This window comes from Thermobia domestica, chromosome 7 (genome assembly GCF_964235325.1).
Source record: "Thermobia domestica chromosome 7, izTheDome1.hap1.1, whole genome shotgun sequence".
Taxonomy (NCBI): domain Eukaryota; kingdom Metazoa; phylum Arthropoda; class Insecta; order Zygentoma; family Lepismatidae; genus Thermobia; species Thermobia domestica.
In genome coordinates, this window is record NC_137460.1 from 208,311,892 (window position 1) to 208,324,081 (window position 12,190).

General features: G+C 36.1%; 1 protein-coding gene across 1 annotated transcript; it reads left to right on the forward strand.

Moving 5' to 3' along the window:
- The first annotated feature begins 4,559 nt into the window (after nt 1-4,559).
- On the forward strand, nt 4,560-9,483 carry LOC145690696 (uncharacterized). Its single transcript, XM_081765852.1, has 2 exons — nt 4,560-5,810; nt 8,701-9,483. Exons 1-2 carry the CDS (start codon nt 4,757-4,759, stop codon nt 8,733-8,735), a joined length of 1,089 nt encoding a protein of 362 aa, XP_081621978.1. The 5' UTR covers nt 4,560-4,756; the 3' UTR covers nt 8,736-9,483.
- Nucleotides 9,484-12,190: the final 2,707 nt, after the last annotated feature.

The following is a 12,190-nucleotide window of genomic DNA, read 5'->3' on the forward strand; positions in this document are numbered from 1 at the left end:
GGAAGTCGCTCTTCTGGATGAGTGGCACAACATCTCCCAAGAACTCATCGATAATCTGATTAAATCCATGACACGCAGGTGCGAGGCTCTGTTGGCTATTCGAAGTGATCATATGACATATTAAGGAACAATCAGTGTTGTTGCCTTGCCTGTTTGTGAGCAGTTCGAGAGGTGCACACATAACCATCTTGTGTCATGAGCCATGTGAACAAGGTTTTCCGTGCCCCAACACCAGTATGTGCCCCATTTTTCTAGTATATCTTAAAGCATTCCTTCTTGTATGATAATATGAGTCAAACACAAGCTTATTCATACACTTAAGGTCTTGTGTGATATTTCAGCTGCACCCCTAATTTTTTTGAGCATTATATACAGTACATATATATAGTGGCGGATGCAGGATATGATCAAAGGAGGGGCTAAACCATAGTTTGCAGTTTTATCCAGTGTAAAGCAGGATTGAAGCCCATTTTATGCAGTGTATACTTGAGTGTGAAGGGGGGGGCTATAGCCCCCTTGGATTCGCCTCTGTATATATATATATATATACATGATCGAAAATGGCCTCGAATCCATACTCGCTGAGATGAACAGAAGATGCCGTTTAAATCCACAAATTCAGCCCCATTAGTACTCTAAGAAGGATGGTGACATGTAAAGATAATTGAAAATTATCGATATTAATGTCAAATTCATAGTTTTGGGGCTCCACAAGTTCATTGGTGACAGTTTTGGTGCCCTTTGTGTCCAAAAATGAAACGTATTCTTCCCGTGCGAAGAACGGATATTCTGCTAGTCTGTAATAATTACGGAAGTTTCATTTTAATATATTTCTCACTTGTGCGGTATATGTGTGTAAAGAGAATTAAAACCTGTTACTCTAAGTATTTTTCTGTTAGCGAAATACATTGTATATACACTAGGACGTCGATAATCCTAACGTCAAAAACCCGAACGCGGTCCCTAGAAGCTTTTTACATTTTGTCTTAACTCTAGCGATAAACAAACAATAGCGTGTCCATCGACGTTATGTGTAGTCAGTGTTTTTACAAAAGTTCATTTATATGTAATTATTGTTTGTCATGTATTTTTTATTTTTATTTTTTCTTACACCTATAAGTTTTAAGTGTGACTTAGAGTACAAGCAAGTTCTTCAGAAACATTAAATGTAAGTAGCCTTACGTGCGATATTGTAATTACTGTATGTACTGAATAACCACTGTATCGATAGAACATACCGTACAGTATATGTACAGTGGCGGCGATTGGACGTTAAAAGTGGGGGGGGCAAGATATGATCTGAATATTTGTATATCAATGTTAGTTTTCCTGGTTGTTTCTAACACTTTGTTTGACGAAAGGTTGTATAACTAATAGGATACTATATTTTTATAGTTAAAATATAGTTTTATAGTTTTACAGTTAAAATAACATATATCGTGTTTCATATTTAATTAAGTAAATTGACAAGAGCAACGCACATTAGGTACTAACCCTTGATTCCTTGCTCATGAACATCATAAAATTCTGTCTGGAAAATTGTGTGATCAGATTATTTAATAACATATTTGCAAAACAAATAAATAGAGAGGATAATATTAATCATAGTAATGAATAATGAGGCATGTTTTGTAGAAGTTATATTGAAACTAGAGATTAATAAACAACTTACATTTTTAATTCCACACTTGCCATTAAATGTATGTCATTACTTTTAGAAAATGAAATACAGTAAATACTACAAGCATATGCTACGACGCAATTGTAATATTAATACCTTTGAATTGCAATTAAAACGCAATTCCTGTACCTGTCTTAACTCCACGGGAAGACAAATAACCAATACCCACTTACGCAACGACAGATATTATATGGTACCATTTTTTATAAACCAGTAATATATGCAAAAACTTTACATTTCCAAATTAAACTATATACATTAACCATTTTAAATTACGGCTTTTTAAAGGTAAATTATTGAATTTCAATCAATCAGCTACAGCATCATCCCTATTTATCCTAGGATCATGGCCAGTACCTCATTCTCTTCACAATAGAACAACCTTTCAAACGGTTCCATTTACGTTTTTCAATCATGTCCCTAAGGCGGGAAATTTTGAGAAAAATATGTTTGTTTTTCTGATTTTTCTCAAACTTTGATCCCCTCTGGATCCCCTATGTTAACGCACAATCTCAAAATCAATGAAAAATTTGAAGGGGTGTACTAAATGTGTATAAAAAATTTCAAGCTTCTATCTTGAAAACTAAGTACGGGAAAATGTTTACCAATCAGCTAAGAACATTCCCACAATGACCCTTAGATGTAATATAAAATTTTCCTGAGACATCCCTATTTATCCTAGGATCATTGTTCGTACATCATTCCCTTCAGAATAGAACATACTTTCAAACGGTACCACTTACATGTCTCCGTCTTGTACCTGAGGTGGGAAAATCATGAAAAAATGGATTATTTGTTTAAAAAATATTCCTTCTTTGTACTTTTTTGCCCCTCTGTACCCCCCTGTTTCAACGCAAAGATCTGACACAAATCTGAAAAATACTAAAGGGTGTACTAAATATGTGTGCAAAATTTAAATCTTCTAGGGGCAAAAGTAAGCCCGCCAAAAATAATATCTCTACAATACTCCAGATTCTCGTATAAAAAACGATCTCAGGTAAAAATTCCCTGAGACATCCCTATTTACACTAGGATCATGGTTCGTACATAATTCTTTCTTAGAACAGAACAGCCTTTCAAACGGTACCACTCACATGTCTCCATCATGTATCTGAGGAGGGAAAATCGCGAAAAAAAGGGATCTTTGTTAAAAAGATAACTTTCTTTTAACTTTTTGCCCCTTGTAACGTAATAGTCCCAATAAATGTATTTTTGTATGCATATTGTATAAGAACATTTGTAAGAGCGCAAAGGATGAAAACTACATAGAGGGAGAGATAGTCTATAATTGACAGGCCTATGTCTGAAGTGAGCTACCATCTGGTGGGCAATTTCGGTACCAGGTCGAGAACTAAACCGGGCCGTTACGAATTTTGCCTCACTTTGGATTTCGCAGGTAAGGAGTAAAGACATAAATAATTTACTTCTATTTAACGGATTTAATCTATAAAAATGTAATTCTTCAAATTTATTTAGATTATGTGTAAATGGAAAAGGAAGTCTTTAGGTATCATCCCGGCATATTTAGGTCTCATGGAAATATATATTTGATCTATATTAACCTTCTAAATTTAACCTGCCACGAGGCCTTATGCAAACTGATCATTTGTGCTCACATTTAAAATTCTTAAACTTGTTGTTAGTCTTGAGTCTACACGAAATTAATGGTTTAGCTTATATAAAGGATACCGTATTTAAATTACTATTTCGCTATTGCATATTTATATTACTTGTTCTTCGTTACATTTTCACTACTTGTTTAACGTGTATAAAAAAGCATATACTTTTTCATGTTAATAAAATTGTTGCTTTAAAATTAGTATTATATTTCCCACGATATCTAATAATAATAATCCGTGTGCTGGCCTCCGTTGAATTTATAGAATTCACTAGAAGCCAAGCATGTTACATAATTTTTAAGGCTGCGAAATCCAAAGTCCATCAAGTGGGCAAGCATAAAAATTACAGCTGTCTTCTTGATGAGATATCGTGTGGGAAAGAAAAAAAAATCATTGAAAGTTGTGAGCACCTTAGAGATTTTATTAAGTGTAAAACATGAGTGAACATAATTTAATTTCTTTCTCTGATAATGAAGATTTAACTGAGAGTAATGAAAGTGATAAAGGTGAATTTAATCAAACTATTGAAACTGAAAATGAAGTTGGTGTGGGTTACCCAAACGCCCAGGGTTTTAGAGAACCACTTAATGTTGAGTTGAATGCACGAGGTTCACGGGAGCCATTTCGTGCTGAACACACTGCACACAGAACCAGCGGGTTATATGGTGCAGAATTCAATGCACACTCATTTAGAGAACAATACTGTTCTGAACAAAATGTACAAGCTCCGTGTGAGCCCTTTAATAGTGAACATTTTTCACAGACAATTAGGTACCCATGTCCACGTTGTGGCAATATTAGTGGTGCAGGTAAACCTTATGTAGGTCAATCAAAGGTATCTTGGACTAAGGTTTCGATGCGACGTGGTGTGAATGTACAGTCTGTAGGCCAAAATAATCTGGGACAAGGCACAGATGTACATCAGCGTAACATTTATTTTTCAAAACATAATAAAGGTATTCCCAATGTACAGGGTAGGCAGGATCAGTTCATGAAAAATGAACGAACTGTGTCTTATAGGAATGAAAATGAAACGCAGTGTAAACAGTACATTAATAATGAAAGTAGAATTCCGCCTTCACAGGCACAGATGAATTTAATGCAGCCAAATATGGCACGTCCTGCTATTCAATGCAATTTTGATAAATTACTAGGGCAAAGTGTTTTCCGTTCATTGGAACAGCAAATTACGTCATTACCTATAGTAGATGGCACAGATAGCCATTCTTGTTTCATCTTTCTGGTTAGGTTAGATGAGCTTATAAGGAGGTATGACTTAGAATTAGAAGCTATTTTGGTAGCAAGTTTAACCCAAACTAGGGGTGAATTTAACAGAACTTTTCATTCTTTCCTTACACGTTGTAATGATTGGGAGGAAATATGTACTAATTTGCTATGTAAATATATATCCACAGTAGGTCGTACACAATATGTACGAAAATTCTTCTACCGATTAATGAATGAAGGGGAAGAACTTGGAACATTTTTCCAAGAGAAAATCAGTGTTGCCAATGTTCTGGGTATGACATACACTGAACAAATATTTTGTAATATTGTAACTAGTCTGGTTTTACCAGAAATATACCAAAATTGTTTTGGGGAAGCCATACCATCTTCAGTTTCTGAATTGTTGACCATAGCGCAAACTTACGATCATTTTGTTAAATATCAAAGAGATTATATGTCACTTAAAACAATGCCACCTGCTATAAATATACCGAACATTTTTGAAGAATCACAAAATCATTTTAAAATTCGAAAACAAGTTTCTGGCTTGCAAAATGAAAAACGTAATCTTATTAGATGCTATAAATGTGCTGGTTATGGACATACTCAGCGGTTCTGTGTTAGTGGAAAAACTATGCGTACATCAGTGCCACCTTCAAAAACGCTAATTAATATGCAGCGTGATAAACAAATATTATATATCATTGTGCTAATTGCGGGCATCACAAACTCTTGTTTATTGGACACAGCTTCTAGTATCAATTTGATAAGCAGAAAATATTTACGCCAAATTATGTGTCGTGTTCCTATAAAACCTACTTCAGCAGAATTAGTGACTACCACTGTTGATGGTCATTTGGTTGAACTTCATGAAAACACAGAAATTAAATTTTCAATTCAAGGTTGTGAATTCAGTGAAACATTTTACATCATAAAATCTCCACATTTTGATTTGTTGTTAGGAAATAACTTTCTTTTAAAATGGAAAGCTGATATCAAATTGAGTGCCAAACAATTTATAATTGAACAGAAGAATCTTACTGTTCCTCTATTTTGGAGGGATTATTTGTCTCCAATGGAAACTACTCGTCCTATATCTCATTCCAGCGTCTCCGATGCGGTCCGGAGTCACTCTAGAGAGAGGCGCAATGGACAAAGGATCGCTCGGGAAGGATACTGGAAACCAAAAACAAATAAACAAGGTGCCCAGCAGAAACAGCACTGTACCTTTCTGGCAGCAGATTCCGGTGGACCGGAGGACCAGGCCACAACAAAGAAACCAGGTAGTGAATACCTCGTTTATTATCATAATAAATCAAATAGCAGTAATGACATATATGATGAATGTGATTCTAACAATTGTAATTTTGATAATACTTCCTCTCTTTCAGTTAAACTTGTAGAACAATACCCAGATTTACCATGTTATGTTGAAAATCTTTGTGAGAAATACAGTGACGTCATCACTGAACAACTGGGGACAATAAAGGGGTTCGCTTATGAAATAGAAATGGAGGATGAAACTCCAGTTCGTCTCCCCCCATATCAAATTACAGGCCCTAAACTTAAGGCTCTTGATAATTATATAAATCAGCTTATTGACAAGGGAGTGGTTCGTGAGGTCGATTTCTCTCCTTATTCGTCTCCGTGCTTTTTAGTTCACAATAAGGACGGTACTCCTAGACTTGTTATAGCATACTCTGAAATTAACAAGAAAGTAAGGGTTAATAGTTATCCATCCCCGCATGTAGAAGCTACTATAGCAATTTAGGAAAGGATACCATCTTCGGAAGATTAGATATAAAGCAAAGTTTCTATCAATTCCCTATCTCTGAGAGTAGTAGAAAATATACTACATTTTGTACACCTAACCGTTTATTAGAACATTTAGTTCTCCCAATGGGATTTCGTTTGAGCCCATATGTTCTTACTAGTTTCATGTACAAAATCTTTGGAGACTTAGTAGGTAAAAATCTTGAAATTTTTCAAGATGATTTCCTTATTCATGCCTCAGATATTGAAACATATAAAAAAGTATTAGAGGAAATTCTTGAACGTTTTCGAAAATGGGGAATTACAGTTTCAAAAAGGAAAACACAACTTTTCCAAACTAAAATCAAATTCCTAGGTTATGAATTTGAAGCGGGAGAAACTAGAATTGATCCGGAAAGGATTGACACAATTCTTAAATTACCTAAGCCCAAAAATAAGAAAGGTGTAAATCGTATTTGTGGGTATTTTAATTATTTCCGTAAATACGTGAAAGATTATGCTGAAATCATGGAACCTCTACACCGTTTAAGATCCAATAAAATTAAATTTCACTGGGGTGAGAGGGAAGATGAAGCCTATAATAATATTAAGCAAGCATTTGTTGAACATGCTGTATTACAATTACCAGACATGAATAAATCCTTTGTCATTCATGTAGATAGCACTTACAAGAAACATTCCGCTATACTTTCTCAATATGATGATGAAGGCCTTCTTAGACCCGTATCATTTTTCTCTAAGAATATTTCATCAGTAGATTGGTCTAAAAGCATATACGAACTTGAACTACGTTCTCTTCTTTTAGCTATCGAAAAATTTGAAATGTATCTTATAAAACCATTTACTGTTTTTTGTGATAATTCATCAGTCACGTGGTTGTTACGGAATCATAAGCATCAACGTAAGTATGGTACACTAATTGAAAAACTATCTAAATATTCCTTCAAGGTTGTTTTTCTCCGCAGTAAGCAGAACTTTCTAGCTGATTTTATTTCGCGCACGAACAATGGTGTGGAATTCTATACTAATGATCCTTCAGTTAATGAAATTGAAGAATTCGAAGGGAAACCAGTCAACCTTAGTTTCGCCAATTTTTGGAGTTCACCCTTGTTTAGCAAACCGTTAAAGGAACATCAAATGGAAGATCCTGAAGTACGGAATATTATCCAAGAAGTGCGGCGAGGTCAAAGGGCGGATGAATTCTGTCTTAAGGACGGAATCTTAATGAAGAAGACCCGAGGCAGAAGAAACCATGGTTGGAGGATAGTCATCTTTAAGGAAATGGTATATCCTATAATGAAATATTTTCACAGTGATGAGATGGGCGGATTTCACGCTGGATATTCAAAGACGATAGCGAAGATAGCCTCTAGATGTACCTGGAAGACCTTATACCGTGACGTCAGAGAATACGTGAAAGGATGTCAGCGATGTCAACTCTGCAAGGACACCAACAGAAAAAAACAAGGAATTTACTACAGTAGGAAAGTTACTACGCCAAACAACAGCTGGTATTTGGACACTGTTGGCCAGCTTCCAAATTCTGGACCTTATCGTCATATCCTCGTCATTACGGACGCAGCATCACGATTCGTCATGCTTCAACCTTTGCGTTCCTTGAATTCCAAGGTTATATGCAAACATTTAATGAAGTTGTTCATGTTAGTTGGACAACCTCAGAAAATCATTCATGATCGTGCTCAGGTGTTCTGTAGTCATCACATGAAGCAATTTCTCTTTAGTTTAGGTATCCAGGATGTGAGTACAGCTCCGTACAATCCTAGCAGTAACCTTTGTGAAAGAGTGAATAGAGTGCTTAAGAACATGCTCCGTGTTTATTGTAATGAACATCAGAATAATTGGGCTTAACTGTTGGATAGAATCCAATTCACCTTAAATATCAGCAAGAGTGAGAGTACGGGATACGAGCCATCTGAATTGTTTCTTGGAAGGAAACTTTATACACCTTTGGACGTATTGTGGGAAATAGACTTCGACGAGTTAACTAAGGCGCCGGATAAAGAAGAAAGGTTGAGGAGAGTTATCATCAACATTGATAAAGCCTGGCGTAGAAAGGAGAAATGTTATAATAAAAATAGAGAACCTTGTAATTATTCGGAAGGACAGAAAGTCTTGGTTAGGAAGTTTCAAAAGGCTTCATTAATTAAACATTATACGCCTAAATTATCCCCCTTATTTTATGGGCCATTTGAGGTCATTAATAAACCTACGTTAAACACCCTTTGGTTAAGAAAATGTGATCAACCTAGTGTTATCATTAAAAGACACATAAATCATATTAAACCTTATGTTGATAACCATGATGAAATTTAATATGTATATGTACCTTGTAATCATTGTTAGATATTTTCTGTGGGTTTATTATTTTTTTCTTTGCAGAGAGAAGTATTCCATATCCTCCTAATACTTTGTAAAGCAGGCATGGCAATAAGATGTAATATGTAAGAGGGTAGTTTATTATAAGATTCTGGAAAACTGTAAGTAGGAAAATTTGGTCAACAATTCATATTCCATTTATTGTGGACTATTCCTTTTGTAATAAGGTTAGTATCCTATAGAGAGAGAGGGGTAGGATATATTATGTAACGTAATAGTCCCAATAAATGTATTTTTGTATGCATATTGTATAAGAACATTTGTAAGAGCGCAAAGGATGAAAACTACATAGAGGGAGAGATAGTCTATAATTGACAGGCCTATGTCTGAAGTGAGCTACCATCTGGTGGGCAATTTCGGTACCAGGTCGAGAACTAAACCGGGCCGTTACGAATTTTGCCTCACTTTGGATTTCGCAGGTAAGGAGTAAAGACATAAATAATTTACTTCTATTTAACGGATTTAATCTATAAAAATGTAATTCTTCAAATTTATTTAGATTATGTGTAAATGGAAAAGGAAGTCTTTAGGTATCATCCCGGCATATTTAGGTCTCATGGAAATATATATTTGATCTATATTAACCTTCTAAATTTAACCTGCCACGAGGCCTTATGCAAACTGATCATTTGTGCTCACATTTAAAATTCTTAAACTTGTTGTTAGTCTTGAGTCTACACGAAATTAATGGTTTAGCTTATATAAAGGATACCGTATTTAAATTACTATTTCGCTATTGCATATTTATATTACTTGTTCTTCGTTACATTTTCACTACTTGTTTAACGTGTATAAAAAAGCATATACTTTTTCATGTTAATAAAATTGTTGCTTTAAAATTAGTATTATATTTCCCACGATATCTAATAATAATAATCCGTGTGCTGGCCTCCGTTGAATTTATAGAATTCACTAGAAGCCAAGCATGTTACACCCTCTGGACCCCCTTGTTTTACCACAAAAATCTGAAAAGAATGTGGAAAATATTAAGGGGTGCGCTGAATGTGTGTGCAAAATTTCAATCTTCTAGGTACAAAATAAGCCCTGCAAAAAGTAATAAAAAAGTCATAACAAAAAATATTTTTAAGTTATGACGTCATCACACTACATCTCGACGCAGAAAGGCGTGAAAGGATATGTAAAGTGTTCTATAATGCCTCCAGGCTTGAGAAAAAACAGAAGTAAAAAGCTTTTTTGGTACTTTTTAAATCGAATAATGAAGATTCTAGCCTATCACAGAAAAATAGATGATATAATTTAAAAGAGTTCAGTGGTCACTTCAAAAAAGTCGGGGGGGGGGGAAACTGCCCCCTCTTGCCCCCCCCTAATCGCCGCCCATGTATATGTAAGCCTAAAAGACATTTTCTTGGTCATTTTCGAAAATCCGAACAATTCGAAAATCCGAATACCTGTGGTCCCAATTAGTTCGGATTTTCGACTTTCCACTGTATATGTTGCAGACATGTTACAGCAAGTAAGATCACTAGCATCAGGCCAACAAATAGTTTTTAAACTACATTTTCTTGTTTTTGCCAATATTTCCGAACAAATGATTTTTTCTAATGGTTTCAAAATTTCCGGAATTTTACATAGAACAATGAAGATATCTCTATGAAATATACGTTTGATTTAACATATTTACTAAAATGATTCTGTGATTAACAAAAATGATTATTCTGATAATACCCATATTTTCCGTTTTTTCCCCAGCTCGGGAAAACAATAAAAAAACTGTTTTTTACCCAAAATTTCCATTTTTATCACAGGCCTTCACAACACTAGTCTGAACACACAGTGCACCGAACACTCCTAACGATGGCGAATGTTAACACCACGACATCGGCAACTATAACTGAAATGAACACGTGACCATCGCCACCAGATCTTGGCACAATGGCAGAGCGTTGCATTGTCTGAGGAATCCCGATACCTTCTTCATCATGACGATGTGAGGGTGCGAATCCGTCGTGTTCAAAGAGAACAGCTCCTTGACATCTGTACTGCGGGACGGAGACAAACTGGCTGCGGCTTAATTATTATCTGGGGAATATTCAGGTGAGCATCCATGTGTCTAGTGGAGCTCGAGCAAAGCACCATGACGGCCGAGGTGTCGCACGCTGCTTGGAGACTACGTACACCCTTTCATGACGGCCATGTTTTCCATCGGTAGTGGAATTTTTCGACAAGTTAATGCACCATGTCACAAGGCCAGGAGTGTGATGGAGTGGTTCGAGGAACACAGGAGCGAGTTCCAACTGATGTGCTGGCCCCCAAACTCGCCAGATCTGAACCCAATCGATCATATCTGGGATGTGATTGAACGTAACGTGAGGGTGCATCACCCCCTCCCCGGAATTTACGGGAATTAGATGACCTGTGTGTGCATATGTGGTGCCAACTCTCTCCAGCGACCCACCGAGGAACATTGCGACCATGCCAAGATGCATTGCCGTTGTTATTCGTGCCAAAAGGTGGACATACTAACAATTAGGTAGGTAGTCATAACGGTCTGGCTGATGTGTGTATATATTTTTACTCGTATATTTTGTCTCGACTCGAATTTCGAGACGTCTCGACTCGAATTCGAGTCGAGTCGAGACAGAACCATGTTTTCGAGTTGAGACAACCTTTTCTCGAGACGAGTCGAGACAGGCTTAAATCTCGACTCGACTCGACTCGTGCGCATCCCTAACAACGAAACTCATAGGTAATTACACACTCGTAGTTACCGTGAATTTTATGGGATATGGACAAAATCTCGCGGCCGAAACATCGCCGCGCAAAACCTCGCCTCCCAAAATCTCACGTGGCCGAAACCTCGCCGTCCAAAAGCTCACGGAATTAAACCTTTCTTTAAAATTTACCCAATGAGATTCTTAATATGCAATTCCATATTACAAATAATAATAATAATAATAATAATAATAATAATAATAATAATAATAATAATATACAAAACATCGTGTGTAGGGGCTTTCTTGGGGTATTCCCGTTTTTTCCCACTTTCTTCATTACATCATTTTTTTCATCCTGATCATCTATGTCTCCTTTAACCTACAGGACATAATCGAGGGACGTAAAAACTCACATATTATTTCATACTTTCATAAATATTATTAGATTTTGTTAGAATTTCCTAAGGTCACCGCCAAAGTGAAATAAAAAGCATCCCAGGCTCAAACTCCATCTATATTGAAAATTTGATGGAGACAGGTCGGGTGGTTTAAGAGTTAATGAGTCACAAACGCAGCCAATTTATTTTTTATGTTTTTCTATATGTTTCCCCCTTTACCTCCGCCTTCCCGTCAAAGTAAAATGATAAAAACCATCCCAGGCGGTAACCTGATCTGTCTGGCAAATTCGACCGAGATTGGTCTCTTGGTTCAAGAGTTATTAAGTTTTATTTATTTCTATATATCTCCCCCTCCACTTCATTATGCCGTCAAAGTGAAATTACAAAAGATATCCCAGGCCCGAGCCTCATCTATGTTGA

Excerpts from the sequence above, each read along its gene's own strand:
- LOC145690696 (XM_081765852.1), top strand. The coding sequence starts at position 4,757 with ATGAATGAAGGGGAAGAACTTGGAACATTTTTCCAAGAGAAAATCAGT. Across the intron at positions 5,811-8,700 it reads GGCCACAACAAAGAAACCAG|AGAGAAGTATTCCATATCCT; the intron begins GTAGTGAATACC and ends TTTTCTTTGCAG.